This window comes from Pocillopora verrucosa, chromosome 4 (assembly GCF_036669915.1).
Source record: "Pocillopora verrucosa isolate sample1 chromosome 4, ASM3666991v2, whole genome shotgun sequence".
Lineage (NCBI taxonomy): Eukaryota > Metazoa > Cnidaria > Anthozoa > Scleractinia > Pocilloporidae > Pocillopora > Pocillopora verrucosa.
The window spans coordinates 12301043-12317095 of NC_089315.1; the positions used below are offsets into that span (position 1 = coordinate 12301043).

General features: G+C 38.1%; 3 protein-coding genes across 3 annotated transcripts; 2 read left to right on the forward strand and 1 right to left on the reverse strand.

Annotated features, from left to right (window-relative positions):
* Positions 1 to 1155: 1155 nt before the first annotated feature.
* On the forward strand, positions 1156 to 9467 carry LOC131795959 (neuropeptide Y receptor type 2-like). The gene is made up of 3 exons (XM_059113598.2): positions 1156 to 1362; positions 3657 to 3724; positions 8477 to 9467. Exons 1-3 carry the CDS (start codon positions 1156 to 1158, stop codon positions 9465 to 9467), a joined length of 1266 nt encoding a protein of 421 aa, XP_058969581.2.
* Positions 4189 to 5289, reverse strand: LOC131795960 (galanin receptor 2b-like). The gene has a single exon (XM_059113599.2). It carries the CDS (start codon positions 5287 to 5289, stop codon positions 4189 to 4191), a length of 1101 nt encoding a protein of 366 aa, XP_058969582.2.
* A 4047-nt stretch (positions 9468 to 13514) lies between the features above and the next one.
* On the forward strand, positions 13515 to 15136 carry LOC136280605 (tachykinin-like peptides receptor 86C). Its single transcript, XM_066166156.1, has 2 exons — positions 13515 to 13637; positions 13741 to 15136. Exon 2 carries the CDS (start codon positions 13742 to 13744, stop codon positions 14771 to 14773), a length of 1032 nt encoding a protein of 343 aa, XP_066022253.1. The 5' UTR covers positions 13515 to 13637; position 13741; the 3' UTR covers positions 14774 to 15136.
* Positions 15137 to 16053: the final 917 nt, after the last annotated feature.

Sequence of the window (16053 nt, forward strand, 5' to 3'; positions counted from 1 at the left end):
AACTGTTTGCCTGTGTTTCTACGCAACGTCACGTCTCTGAAAGCTATCAACATGAACAGAGCATTTTTAATCGCTTTTGACAAAGCCAAGGTCGCATGGAAGAACAACTGCTGTTTGTAAACACTGATGTTTTTTTGCAAAATTTTTGAGCGGCAAATGATAGTTTGACATGATAATTTATTTTACTCCATTGGAGTAAAAATGGGAACAGGCTTTAACAGAAAAGATTAAAAGCATAGTTGCACAATTAAGCAAATCATGTCATATATGTTAGGTCTGCTCTCCTGACTGGTTTATGCAAATGCTGATTTTCATCTTTTCGTTTGATGTTTTATTTTTGAGCTGTACAGAATATTATCGCTCCAAGCGATTTCGCCTTTGTAAAAAGTTGATATTAGTGATCGATTTATGGCAAATTTAACATTTTGTATTATCCCTATTATTGATCTTTGTAAATACAGGAAATTATCTCCAACCATCCCATCGCCTTCCAAAGTAGAAAACACGATATCGATTTTATAAGATGTCTTCCCGAAATAATCGAGATTATTTACATTTTTTGAATACTGAAAATTCCCCAGCCAATTAGGTTATAACTTGGATAAATAAAGAGAAGGCGCTAAAAAACGCACGGTAAGGGTTTTCAGAAACTGGCTCTAAATTTAGAAACATTTTCCTAAAAATACACCTTTGTGTACTAAAAATAGTCCGTAATAGCGCGTGGAGTGTTGATTCAAGTTTGCGTTGGTGGTGCTTTTGAAATGGAAAAGAGCTTGAAATGAGAGAAGTCTTGTATCGTGTCGAGTTCCATTCGAATAACTTTCATTTCTTACACCGCTTTTTTTCCTAGTTAAGTGGAAAATTCATTGATTATTGTTTTAGTCACTTTTGACCGTATTTCGCTCATAAAACACACGATTTTATTCTCAGGTCAAACAACCAACTCGCAGATGTCTTCAAATCAGCCAATCATATTGAAGATAGTTTAGGAAATTGACTGATAAAGCCAAATAAGAACAGTTTTTTTTTGTCAGAATCTTAATTCTGAAAATGAGAAGCATACATTTGAATGAAAGACTTAAGTTGGAAACTTAGTTAATCAAACTCAAGAAAAGAATTCAGTTTCACTCGCCAGCCGTAGAACTGAGAAAAAATATGTCCTGTTCTGTTACCATCACCTTTGAACTTCAGTACAAAAGCGCTTTTGAAGCAACAAGCTTGCTCGCGGGATTTTTGGCTGTTGCTGTTTTCGTGGTAATTTATGGCTGTAGTTCATTGTCCAAGGCGCTCGATTTTAAAGCATTTGATCCTTGTTACGACAGAAAACCCACTCAGGAGGAAAATCGAGAGGAAAACAAAAAGGTACCCATAAGAAATTTTTATTGACTAGAATCCCCTTTAATCGACCATTGTTTGCTTCTTCGATGAGTCTGTTTTTGTTTTTGTATTTTTTTTTTTTTTTTTGCTGATGCAGCAGATAACCTGCTTAGAGGGAAGAATGTATCAAATACTGTACTTTTTTATGGTGGCTCTATCTTGGTGATTGCGTATTTTTCTAACCTAGTGATATGAATGAAGGGACATGATAAATTTGTGCAAAAAGGACTTGGCAACAAAAAACGGCTTCGGAGCAGTTTGTACAAATTTTAATCTTTACCAGTGAAAAATAAGTTGTGAGTGATTTTTGTTTGGGAAAAAAACTAAAAAAATCGACGATCGATGATCGATGTAGAAATAAGCCGCTTACTAAATGTCGTATTTGCCTTTTTGTTTAGCACATACTTTTTCACCTTTCCACTCCTGAGATCTCAACAATAATTCTCCCTACTGCATGTCTGCCACACATTTCTTACTTTGTCAATTAAAAGATCAAATGATATCTCATAGCTGGTATGTTCTTCTTTTTCTTATCACCCTTTTGCATAATAGTGTATTGATATTGAAAGCTCAAATTAGTTTCAAGTCACATTATCACTTTGGGGAGTTAAACTTTCAACCGTGACGTATATCGTTCCTTCTTTCTTCTCTTAAGACTTCATCATGTCGAATAACTACGACCTTCCCTGCTGGACTCAAAGAAATAAATATCGAAAACAAAAGCCAAGAAAGTATTTCCGAAGATTACAATCGCCTTTGGAGAGAAAGCATGGTCAGCCTCGGAAGTAACAGAAATCCATTTCTACCTGTCTGATATACAAAAGCTGAAACTCTTTCATCGCGTGCTTACAAAACCTTCAGGGATTCAACCTCACTTAAGCAATGACTTTAAAATTGTATACTTAATCGTTGTAAATTAACGCTTCGTGGTGAACTAACAGTCTAAAATGTTTTGTATGAGATGTAACATTTTTAATTAAAATCAAGCTAAAAATGACGGACAGTTTAGTTAGTGGCATTAGCACCGTAAGAACATTTTCTTTTTTCAGTTTGGGGTCTGTGTCCTATAAACGTTTTGGCCACCCGAATTTAGTTTTTTGAGTACAGTTTACGACGAAAGAAAAAAACAAAGGAGGATCTAAAAAGGTTCTGAACATCTCCCATAAGAAGCTTCTTCCCAAACCAGTCTCTTGATGATACATGAAGTAGGTTTAAACATGGCTTTTATTCCAACGGCATGAAATTTAAATTTTTACTTTAAACATCTGGCTTAATCTCTTTAATAGTAATACATATACCTCGCGCATGGCGAAGTTTTTGTAAAAAAAAATGAGCAGAAGTCCCTTGGGTTATCCCCCTGAGAAAAATTCGCGGAACAAGATTGGCCATCTACTGATCCACCGGCGAATTCGGAAATAGCTTCACTGAGACTACCCAAAAAAAAAGGTTTACATGAGGAATAGGTTTCTTAGCTTGATCATTTCTTCCTACAAAAAATGTGAAGGACGCTTGTTATACATATGAACTAAACAAGTGGCCTTAATACACCTCTGAGATCTCTATCGCTTAATGACAGGACGTGGGAGTGCGCAGTTCATAGGTTTAGGGCTCAGTTCTTCATCAAGCACTCAAACGTTTTTCCTCCTCTCTCACTTGCGACAGAATGTGTTGCGTTCTTAAATATGTTTTGTTTGCTTTATTTGGCTAATTAGTTTGCTATTAGGAAGGCAAACGATCTAAGCCCAATGTAGTAATTCCAGCTGTTTTCACGAATAAATACCACATTCTAGAAAAAATTATGTTGCCATCAGTTCTTATTATATTGTCATTATTTCTATACCAAGAACGCTTTATTAGAGGCTTCAGATCTCCTACTAAATCAATTTTCGCGAGATTTAGAGTAGTTCTGATTCTCCCATCATTTTTAAGTAATAAAAAGGATGTCATCAAGCCTATTGAAGTTATGGGCATAAAAACAAATTGAAGGGCGTTTTTACGTGAACCATCAATAGGGAAAAGTAGCTAATGCCAATCAAGAGGACAACCATAGTTTCGCCAGCTAATACATTGGCTGTTTTTAATACCAATATCTTCTACTAAAGGAATCGTAGGGTAAACATAACTTGTATCATATTTGCCCCTTCGGGCCCAGTTAAACGATTTCTCTCCGTAGTTACTACTTTTCAAAAACTTTTTTGTCCGTTTGTGAATCTCTCTGGAAATGCCTTCCATGGCCAAAATCCATCCATACATATAGTATGTTATTTTGCGCCTTTCAGAACGTACCGATTGACGTTGCAGATGGCAACACAAATAACGACAGCAACATAAATTTTATTATACTCTTATGGTAAACTTGGTTACGTGGTTCTTGGTCAACCTAGCGTCGCATTTTTATTATGTACGAAAGAAAACATGAATTTTTCTTTGTCAGCTCGCCCAGTTTGGAAACATCTTTACCTTCAAAGCCGGATTGAAGAGCCAGCTTTTCGTGTTTGAATTGTCAAGAAGTCACCTTGGAATAAATTAGGAAATGATGTGATGTGGTTGTGATGAGCGGTTTTTTAAAACCCCTTCATTTTAGTTACCTCAAAGTTCAGCTGTAACGAAGTGTTGTCGTCAATGATATACAAATTACTTGATATTTCATAGGTTTAGTAATAACTTGGGTAAAATTTAATTTAACAACTATTTGTACAGTGCGCGAAAATTGTCATTTTTATTTATTTTACTTGTTACCGGCCTCCGCAGTTTTCAAATAAGCTGTAAATCTTTTGAGACTCGGTTTTACCGCAAATGAACACAGCAATTTTAACATTTTGTACCATCTGTCTTAATCACCGGTTTATTCCTAAATAAAATTGTTTCTTTACTCAAGACAAAGCCTGTCGAGCTAGAGCTTTTTGCCGACTTTCTCCTATTTGCTAAAAGCTTACAGCGAAGGAGTTTTAAACTAAAAATTAATTTGAATCCATCTCGAAAATTTGAGCTTTGTAGAGCATACAATAAAGGATTTAAAAACGAATTCGAGAAAAGTAAAAACCTGGAAATTCTGTGAAATAAATACAACATGTCGTACTTTTCCTTTATAGTTTTGACATTAACGAAGTTAAGAAACATGAAGTAAACTGCAAATGGTAGAGAGCAGGTAGCGAATACAAATGTCAACCAGATAAGAAGGCGAGCGAGTTGTTTCTTTGCTTGCCGTTCAGCCTCCGTTACCGTTGATTCCGAGAAAACTGTTTTTGTGAAATATATTCCACGGATGATTGAAAAATAACAGAAGAAGAGTGTCAAGGAGCTTATGATTCCAAACCCAACACAAGTAAATATGATGAAAGGTTTGTGAAGGAAATAACTATCTAGACTCCAGGGACGCGTGCAAGGATATTTGGTGGACGAGATGTCGTACGTATTGGCTTGAATATCTGGTATGCACGAGATTAAGGCAAACAACCACAGCACTGCTATCACATATTTCACTTTATCTTTGTCTATCCTTAGATTAGAGCGGAAAGGTTTGAGAAGCGCTAGATACCTTTCAACTGCGATCGTACAAACCGTAAGAACGGCGACGTTGATAGTGATCGGAACAATTGCATTTCCCGCAAACAGTTTGCAGATGAAATCCCCAATGAATCCTTCTAAGTCAACGTGCGCCAGAGCGAAATCGTACGAACCAGGACAGAGGAGCAATGTCAGTAAATCGGCCACGGCTAAGTTCAGGAGGAGGTAGTTCGTCGTTGTGTGCATTGATGGCGTTTTTCGCACTATGGTAATTACCATAGCGTTACCGATTACACCCAGAACGGAAATAATTGAGTACAACACCGCAAAAATAACGTCCTGAGTTGTGGTGGAAGCCTCCGCCGGATGATGATGAGAATGTTCTTTTGTGATGTTGCTTTCCATTTCTTTTGCCTTTCAAGTTATGGGTTTTCGTGCGCCACGGCACTGCCTTCAAAAATAATCGTGTTGAGATCACAAGTCGAATTTTTGGACTGTTGTCCGATTGTTTTTTTTTTACGATTGTTTTCTCTCTTTTTGAAGTTTTATGTCTCTAAATTTAAAAAGAAAACGACACCTTAATGAATTACTGAAGTGGCACACCGGCTGCTTCGCACCTCAATTTACAGTAGAGTAAGTAAATTAGCCAAGAATTGAAATCACACGTCACCATGGCTGCGTCGAATTATGACGAATCAGAGGCAGTATGCGAAAATAAATGTTAGCGGTACGTTGCTTACGAACAAATCACATTAATAATAATACAGCAAGACATGTGTGTTGGTTGACTTACATAGTTGAATATGATGCCTATAAGAGCTGAAGCGTGCTTGCTTTGCCAAAGTAAAACTCTCAGTTGCTAAGTTGTGACTCACGAACTAAGAAAATTTACTTGACGTTCTCTTCATCGAAAGATTGGCCTAACGCACACGCTCTTAGCGCTACTCTTCGACTTCTGGAGACAATTTTTTCGTCTCTTCAGCGGTCTGTAAGGGAAAAGTATGAAATGCAGACTGTGACAAAGGTCACAGTCTCGCCCGTCATCTTGCAATAATACTTCCACTGCATCTGTGTTTTTTACCTTCCTTGCTTTTGCGTTCGACGTGGGAACGTCGTTTACATTTGCGTCGTACGTGTGACTGAACCAGCCTTAAGTTCCTCCACGAGAAATTTTGAGTAAACTCGTAGATGCATGCATCAGAAAAGATACTGAACTCATATCTGCGTGCACACAAGGGCTCGCATTGGCAAAGCTCTTTACTCACAGTCTGAATATGTTGAAGCCTACGTAATTATAAACAACTCGGACCCGAGAATGTGCTTTTAAATCTCTACAGTGATTTTTGATTGAAGCTGAATTTTTCATTCAAAGAAAATCAGATTATCCGAAATCTTCTATACCAGCAGCTTCCTCCTTAAAAAATTTTTTACCTTTCAATGAGGGTGGAAAATATTCCTTGACAGACTCCCTTTGTCATGGAGCTGAAAATTTTGTTTTTATAGCTGCAAGACTGATCATTAACGAAATTTGTTAATGCTGACGACTTTACGTGGACCCTTCGAGAGAAAATAATAAAATATTAGAGGAATCCTACTCGTAAAGGCTTCTCTTAAGGAAGTTTCTCTGGCCAACCTAGAAGTCAATCTGACAGGATGGGACCTGGACCAGCGGGAAAAAATCGTGCCGTTTTGACCAACCACCCGTGGGTCTCGGATGATAGGTAGTAAAAAGATGAACCTGAAGAAAATGACAAAAATTTGCACAACTCTTTTAATACACGCTGTGCCTCAATAACGCGTTAGCGTCGTGCAAACGCTGGCTTAACCCCTTAACCCCCAAGAGTGTCTGGCATCTAATTTCTTCTTACAATATCACCCCTGAATCACAAACTAAGGTCATGACAAAGATGGAAATGATCAACAACTACAGAAGCTCTGAATCGTTTGGCTAATTCTCCTTGTCAGCACCATAGGAAATGTATAAAGAACAGTATGGAGAATATACATACTGATGTGTAAAGGGTGTAAAGGGTTAACTGGGTCAAGATTGAATATAAAAGAGGCCAAATAAAGACGTTTTAAAAAATATTCTTCCAAGATTTCTTTTCTTTTTACTTGAGTTTGGGCGAATTTATGTGGATTAAAGCGTGCACTTGAATCTTGAAGACGTCATCGAGAGAAAGCAGCTTCATTTCGTTCATTTTAAAACTTCAAATAAAACTACAATACAATGCGCATCGAAATTTCGAAACTACTTTCCCTGTGGATCTAGATGAAGCGGGTCGATAACGCATTAAGGAAACAAAATACTGACAGGAATAACAATTTAACGAAGGTTATAGCGATATTTTCGCGCATTGGTAATCAAAAAGAAGATCTATCATTTTATCTTCATATTCATTTTGCAAAATCCAAGATAGATAACTGATAGCGCTAGCACTATAGGAAAAAAGTGGGGCCTCTAATCTTTTGGAAGAAAAGAGAATCACAGTACCGCATGCTTTGGTTAAGATTAGAACTCAAGGTTATCCAGAATTAAATGCAAAAACTGCTAAAATACATTCCACGAATTTACTAATCTATCTTACCAGTCAACCGTGTTACCCTTCTAATTTGCATTCAAAAGGTGCGAGTAAACTTACATAATTTGTATTTCTTTAAAGTAGTTTGGCACAGAAAACATTTGAGTTTGTAATTCCATAACCAATCAACTCAGTAAAAGGCAAACTATGTTCACCAGGAATTGAGGGATTTATTTAATTTGTTTTCCGGTGGTCCGCTACAGAAAGAAAATGCTTATTTTAAGCGACGTTTGTTTAACACCTTTCTGTCTGGCAAAAAGCTGTTCAAATACCTGAAAGTGGACCTCAAAGGCTCAAGGTCCGCATGTGTTATCAGTGGCACTAAATAATGCCACACTGAAGAGTGCAATCGTTGAATAGTTCGATAATATACTTTCCTGTAGTTTTGGTTACTTTTCAGATTATTTGGCGGAAATTTGTTCTAAGATGTCGGAAGAATGAAAAAGGGCCAATTGACTTTTTAATGGACTTTTCACACTCCTTTCTCTCTCAAAAAAATAATTGTTGGGTTGACAATGATGGTTTCGACGACTACGATTTTGGCTCATTGCCTTGTAATTAATCAGGAGATTCATTTTGTAATACAAATAATGGAAATATTCATGCTCTCGCGTTTTTTCCACGGGGCGTTCGGCCGCACGAACTCTCATCAGGATAAAAAAACACCGAACAAAAGCGTAACTATTGATTTTTAATGTTGCCTTGCTACTTAATTGTTTTTATGGACACCTGTCATGGAAATCACCGGCTCATCGACTGCGGCCATCTATTAACATTTTAGTCCTTTAGGACTTCGCTCAAAACTGTTTATTCATTTATCGCTAGGACGGAACAGGGGGCGAAGAAATTTTCTTCAAATGACCGCTTTTTCTCGTAGTTTTAAGTGATTCTTCGGAGCGTTTAGTCTCAGTGGATCATCAAAGAACGCGGTTTGTGATTTTCCGATCTTTTTCAGTCTCTTTTACGATGGATGAAAGTTATTCAAATAGATCCCATGGACCTTCAAAAACAACTTCACAAGACATCGTTTTTGCCACGTTATACTCGTTCATGGTGTTTTTCGGCGTGGTAGGAAATGGCGTGGTGATAGCTATCGTTCGCAAAACGCCTTCGATGCGCACGACAACAAATTATCTTCTGCTAAATTTAGCTGTGGCCGATCTATTAACATTACTTCTTTGTCCTGGTATCTATGACTTTGCTTTAAACTCTTTGAGGATAAACCCCACACTGGGTGACATCGTCTGCAAACTTTTTACTGGAAATGCCGTCGTTTGCATCACATTCGACGCGTCCGTGTTGACTCTATGCGTTATTGCCGTGGAGCGATATGTAGCAATTGTCAAACCTTTTAAAAGTAGCAGTTGGAACATTTCGTCTAAGAACACGAAGTTGGTCATAGTCGTGATTTGGATACTGTCATTCATCTTGAGTTTCCCCGACAGTTTGTGGACAATGTACAAGAAGGATCCCAACTCGAGGTATCCATGCACTCGTCCATGGACACTGGAACACGAGTCGACTGTTAAGGCCTACATTATTGCTCACTGTCTCGTCATGATCGTATTTCCCTCCATTTTGATTTCATTTTGTTATCTCTCGATTCTTAAAGTGCTCAAGTGGGATTTGTCAGACCCAGCGGTAGACGAAGCTGAAAAGAACAGTATGAAAAGACTTTTAAAGCTTCTTGTCTCTTTAGCAGCGGCTTTTTGCGCGCTCTGTTTGCCGTTTGCGTGCTTCTTTATGTATGTTACTGCGATCACAGACGTTCAAATTAAGCAAGATTTCGTACAATTGTTTCTCGCTCACAGAATTGTCCGGTTATTAATATTTTTTAATTCTTTCATAAATCCGCTGTTGTACGCTGCACAGAGCGCAAACTACAGAAAGGCAATGGATGGAATTTGCTGCTGCACTGGAGACGTTGACTCTGGGCGCCAAGCCATGAAACTGATAAACATAACTTCACCTGCTGGAGTTGGTGAGAAAGTCTCAGTGTAAAGATTGTGACAGTTTTACCCGTGAGAGAGAATGATAACAAACCAGCTGCAGAACTGAATGACGAGTTAAGTTACAACAAAAAAACAATCAAAGAAAGCATTAGTCGCGTGTCATGAACTTTTTTCTGTTTTTGCAGATTGATTTAATCGACAGAAGCTGTGGAATTTAATTCCCCTAAATATTTTTCAAAAACGACCGTAAATACTGCAATTCAACATCGCTAAAAGTGTTGAGAGATATGATTTTGTTTGCGTTGGATTTTATTTGACCATACACTTTCTTTGTCCCCAACGGAGTAACACGTATTTCACTATCTGATGTTTTCCAATAGCTACACTGATAACAAAGACTTGGTTTTAGCATGACGCTTGCCGCAAAAATTGGCCATTAGTCTCTCCCTCTGCTTCCAATATTATGAACGCTAAAAATAATATATTTTCCCAAGCCGTGAGCAAGAGATTTATTGCAAAGAATTCTCCAGGCTTGATTTTTTAAAGCAGAGAGTGAGATTAGATTTCATTTTATGCATCTGCCGTTCAGACGGCATACCTCATAGTGCCGAGATAAATCATTTTTAAACTCGCTAATACTTAAACAAGATAACAGCGGGTTACTTAGTGATGAGATTGAAGGGATAAAACTATCAAAACCGCAATTATGCTGAAGGAGTTTCTGCTAAGATGATAATTCCTTGAAGTTAATCCATGTTTGAAAACTCGATAATATGCTGAATACATAATATGTTTATACTGTTTTCTCACCTTGTTCTCACAAATAAGGCTTTCGTACAAAGCGATTAGCCGGTACCATTGCTACAATGTATTATACTACGAGACTCGATAAGGCTTATAGTAAGTGATGATTGATTCTAGGAGAAAGGTGGATCGTTCTACTCCCAAATTGATTTTGCTGGTGTTGATACAAATTTTTCAACACCTTTTAGAGGAATCTGTAAGTGAGAAAGCAAGCCATCCTTGGTCTGTTGTTGAATGCCGTCGTGAAAGTCAACTTTATTGAAAAAACATCATCCAATAAAAGATCAAAATATACAAGGCGTGATAAAAGTTATCGCACACTCATAAATAAAAATCTATTGTGAAAAGATGTCCAGAGCCCCTAAGGATATAAAATATTTTACACGGTGCTTTACGAAAAAAAATTACAAATAACACGTGTCTACTTTCCAATCACATTTGCGATTGCTTCCCTGCTAAAAGGGCTCAACTAAAATTTGGTTGTTTTGGAACCTTTACACATAACACTGCTGATCTTAACAAGTTAAAAGATAGTTTCTCTCTCAGCCATTGATTTACAATGCTATAATCAATCTGCTTCTTGTCAGATAGCTTCAGGGCTAGTTCGGAAAGAATTCGCTCGGTTTCTCTGCAGGAGAGGACTGAAGGAGTCATGCGCGACTTCAATGATTCGCTGGTTGTAATATTTTTTGTTATCGTTCTCATTGCTCGAGAGAGTGGTGTCAAGTTTCTGGTTTAAGTGGCTCTTTGTGAAAGGGTTAAAAACCCTGACTTCAAAAGAGACACTTTGCCAAAAAATTGCGCGCACTTACATCCAAACGAGCTTTGTCAGAGGAGTTAACTACTGGTTAACACTTCTCCTGTCAGGGTCTGAAGGTGGGGCTTGACTTCAACATCATGACATATATACATCTTTGAGAAGAGGTGCAAACAAACCTCGCACCTTGTCATGCCTCTTATGGACAAATCCGCCTTTCATACGCGACATTGCATGATCAACGTCGAATCTCTTGCCACATGGACATGTAGATGGGAGATGTTCAGATGTTCGGTGTGCAGCGGTAACTAAGGCTGAACACATCGTAAAATCCCATTTTGTTCAGGTCCAACTTCACTGACTTTAACCGAAATCATTGCAAAATAACTCGAGGCACCCTTCATCATTCCCAGGTCGTTTTCCCTCAGTTTTTCTGGGTTCATCTTCTCACAGAGCTTCTGTAGGATGGTGTTATTTAGTTCTTCTCTGGTATTGGCAAGCACCAAGATTCTCCTCTACCCATATGCATCTAAGCCAGAGGGCCCACTAGACCCCCTTGTCTTTAGGGCTGCATTTGCAATGGTAGATTCTGTTTCAAACATAACAGGGTCGACAAACGGCGGATGGTCATCCATTAACAGTGATGGATCGGCTTCCCTTGCGTCTGGGTGTTTCCATTTAAGCTCATTTATGGTGCTTTGGGATGGAGGGAATACACCTCTATTACTCTGTTGATCCAAGAGTTTCTTAGCAGTATTTATCTTTCCTTCAAGCACAAGCTTAGCAAAGGTTTTGGCTAACTGCTCTTCGTATGGACCCTTGAGGTTTGTTAGCAATTTGGCTTGAGTCGCATTACCCTCACGAAAGAATTCATAACATATGCCAAGTTCCCATTGTGTCAAATGCCTTAAATAAAACTGGGAGTGTTCCTTTGCTTCTGACTTGAATGTTGACTTCTGGAGAAGTAAGGCAGGCATCACTATGAGGACTTTTAATGCAGTATCTTTAAACTCGATGGCATCTTAGTTCCAAAACTCGATCCACTTTGTTGTTTCAGAGATAAATTTCTTTCCCCGCGCAGCTCTTCCCGGGAGTTTGAATAAATTCCTTCTCCAGAATACGATTTTCTCATATATCTCATCGACCTTATGGTGGACTTCATCTTTAGTATAATATTCCCATATTTCCTACTGTAACATTGACAAACGCTTGTGCTTAATCTTGCTGAACAGTCTGCACTCGCGCGGTCAACTCTGCTGGTGAAGATCGCTTTCTGCAGCTATTTCTGTAACGTAAATAATTGAGCAGAGTCCCAGGCAATGCTGTCCTTTGTCGTAATACCAGTATCAAACATAGCCAAGTTACATAAGCGACTTGATCATTAACTTCAAACTTTCTTCAATGAAAGAAAAGAAAATTTACTTTGCGCTCTTAAAAAGGTTCCTAATTTCTTAAGTTGAATACATATAGAAAGTCGTCTGTGAGTTTGAGATACAATAACGTTTGGTGAAACAGACATCTAGGTCGGTGACATATTACAACTTTCAAGGTAAAACTGTTGCCCTAACAACTCGAATTCAAAATAAGATTCAGGTGCTCTTCGTTCGACTCAGGCTCACAAAATATGACAAGCTGATATATGAATAATTCTTCCGACCATCATCACAGATCTTTGGTCGCGACACTCGCATTTAAAACATGGATTTTTACCAGCTATCGTCGACCGTGTCGATGTTATGGTTCAAAAAATCTCGAAAAGAAATTAAAAAACTCTTTTTTTTGGAAAAGATTAGAATATCACAACAATTGCATTTGCGTTGTGCGATTAGTATCTGATTATCTCCAGGCGTTTTATTAAAACCTTCGACTGGCTCGAAACGCACTTAAGGGACTCTTGTGTTTAAAGATATCTAAAAATTTGAATAGCATGACAACGGAAGTGTTCTTACAAATTAGACGTATTCATTGTGTAACTTCTGCCAACTATCACCAGCCATTTTTATGAACGGTTCAACACAGCCACGAAAGCAATTAAAAATCTATTTTTGTCACATGAAACTGAAATTGAATAGCACGCATTCATTATTATGGAGAGAGATATTTGATAAATGCCGTCTCAAAAATAAGTTATTGTAGAACATTTTCACTATTTTTTAAAGACAGCATTTCGTTGTAAATCTTTTAATGTGACAGAAAATTTTACTGAAAATTTGGAGGCCTCAGAACAGTACCTGTCAGAGCGGGACGAAACGATATTTGTTTTACAAGTTTCTCCCCCGTAAAAATGCGATTGCAAGTCTCATACTTCACAATCAGTTCTTGAAAAAGACACTTAAAAATCAAACGTTAAGTCGAGGTACCCAAAATACTTTCATGAAAACGAAGGGAATTATTTATTAATTTTAAACAGTCATGTAGAAAGTTCAGATGCCATTCTTATGATAAATTAGCTTATTTATGGTAAACACCTGTCACTTACGAGTAAGAAGACGACAAGAGAAATGAAAGATAACAGCACAAATGAACTTCGATCAACAGACAGTGGCACCATTACAGTTTTAGCTACTTTATACACGTTCGTTGCTGTTTTCGGCGTTGTCGGTAATACTATCGCGATAACCATAACACGAAGAACCCCTGCTGTGAACTAAACGCAAGGTATAGTAAAGACATTTCAAACACACGGATGCTGAACGAAATTTTTAATATTTGGTTAGGAGTCACGATTAGTTAAAGGAAGCTAACGCAAGTTTATTTTCAGGATGAACGGAAGCAACATTACCGCTTCTCCACTTATCACCACTTACGATGTCGTTTTTGCCACGTTGTACTCTTCCATTGTGTTCTTCGGCGTCACGGCAAATGGCATAATCATCACCATTGTAAGGAAAACACGAACCATGCACGCAACAACAAACTATCTGTTGATGAACTTGGCTATAGCCGATTTTCTATCGTTGTTATTTTGTCCGGGTTTCTACGACTTTGCACTACACAAGTTTCATTTGGGCTCCGGGACACTGGGTGACATCTTTTGCAAGTTTATTGCAGGAAATGCAATCGTTTGTGTCTCTTTCGATGCCTCTGTGTTAACTCTGTGTGCCATTGCAATGGAGCGCTACCTTGGTATTGTCAAACCTTTCAACAAACGTTGGGTTCTGACGAAAAAGAATGTAAAGTTTATTATTCTTGTTATTTGGGTCACAGCTTTTTTTTCAAGCTTTCCAGATACGCTATGGACGAAGCCCAATAACGAAGACACGCCGTGGCGGTATCCCTGCACGCGTCCATGGACAGTTAAGAACCAGACTTGGAACGTCAAAGCTTACATCCTTGGCCATTCTGTCGCTCTAATTGTGCTCCCTTCAATTTTTCTTTGCTTTTGCTATATTTCAAGTTCCGCAGCACTTAAGTCAAGCGCAGGTGAACCGGATGAAGATCCCGCTAGCAAACGGAACATGAAAAGGCTCTTAAAGCTTCTCATCTCGTTAGCTTTGGCATTTTGCTTACTCTGCCTTCCATTTGCTGTCTTCTTTTTATATGTCACCGCGCTCGCCCCTAGTCATTTAGAGCAAAGTTTTAAACCGTTGTTTCTGGCACATAGAATCGTTCGTTTTTTGCTATTTTCTAACTCATTCGTAAACCCTCTTCTTTACGCTGCTCAAAGCAAAAACTACAGAAAAGTTTTATTTCAGAAACTTCGCCTTAAAAACAACACACGTAACACAGAAATCGAAGCCGCAGTCAGAGCCAGAGCGGAGAAACATAGAGTATATTATGAAACAGCCGTCTAAAACGATTGTCACAATAAAGAAAGATCATTTTGACATATTTGTCAAGATCGTGGTTCGTGAAAAAAAACATTTCATTCCTACTTGATGAATGGAAAGAAACACAAAGAAAGAGAAACGAATCGAAAGTGGAATGGAAGCCTATTTGCTTAACAGTCTCGATAACTTAGTTAAAATTTGTGGAACACGAAACTACAAAACACCTGTTTAGGGTGAGCTAAGCTACAAACTAAGTTTACATGTGAAAAGCGTCCTTACGGCTGCTAAGATTAACAGTCGGTCGGAGGCATCAGGTGAGGAGCGTGAAGAAGATCATATGTATTAAACTCAGTAGCGAAATATTTCCCGAGAGGAAATCCACAAATATGCACCTTTTGTTTTTTTAGTAAACTGAATTTACCGCTGACAACTGCGAACAATGTTTTTTAAAGCCTATTTGCTTAACAATCTCGATAACTTAGTTAAAATTTGTGGAACGCGAAACTACAAAACACCTGTTTAGGGTGAGCTAAGCTACAGACTAAGTTCTTCATCAGGTGAGGAGCGTGAAGAAGATCATATGTATTAAACTCAGTCGCGAAATATTTCCCGAGAGGAAATCCACAAATATGCACCTTTTGTTCTTTTAGTAAACTGAATTTACCGCTGACAACTGCGAACAATGTTTTTTAAATATTATTGATTTTCTAAGTTGTCAAGGAATAGAACACTGTGTTCTCAAACCCTTGAAGATTACGGACAGAAACGTTCAAAGAGATTACAGTCGAACCCAAGATAGAAAATCGTCGTTTCGTTGAATTAAGCTGTCAGCTGTAAGATTCCTAAAGAGTTGGCCATCCGGCAATACCGCCGGATTTATGGAGACGCACAACCCTCCATTGAAAGAGATTCCATACCGTCAAAAATTATCGGAATTTTTCAATGTATTTCTTAATAATAACAAGTAATGTATAATAAAGAACTCTTTGGCTTTCGTCGACAGGACAAAGAACGTTAATCTTTGCTAAATGTAGGATGTGATCATCCCTCCTACTACTGACTTGAATTTATCTCATCTTATATCACTAAAGTTAACCGGTGATCACTGAGATTACTAAATTCGCAAGTTGATTTTGCTATCCATAAGCTTTCGAACGAAATTTTCTCAAGGGTACCGTTCCATAATGACCGCTTTTCTGTGTGGCAGTCATTCCGCTACCTTTTTAGCCAATGTGCGAGCAAAGGGGCAATAGTGTTTTGTTTCTTCGAGGGACTCCCGCTTAGTTTGAGCCTCTCTAGGTGAG

Bases quoted from the DNA above. Each gene is read 5' to 3' on its own strand.
- LOC131795959 (XM_059113598.2), top strand. From the start codon at position 1,156: ATGTCCTGTTCTGTTACCATCACCTTTGAACTTCAGTACAAAAGCGCT. The intron at 1,363-3,656 runs GTACCCATAAGA...TGCGCCTTTCAG, and splicing joins ATCGAGAGGAAAACAAAAAG to AACGTACCGATTGACGTTGC. The intron at 3,725-8,476 runs ATGGTAAACTTG...ACCTTCAAAAAC, and splicing joins ATAAATTTTATTATACTCTT to AACTTCACAAGACATCGTTT.
- LOC131795960 (XM_059113599.2), bottom strand. From the start codon at position 5,289: ATGGAAAGCAACATCACAAAAGAACATTCTCATCATCATCCGGCGGAG.
- LOC136280605 (XM_066166156.1), top strand. From the start codon at position 13,742: ATGAACGGAAGCAACATTACCGCTTCTCCACTTATCACCACTTACGAT.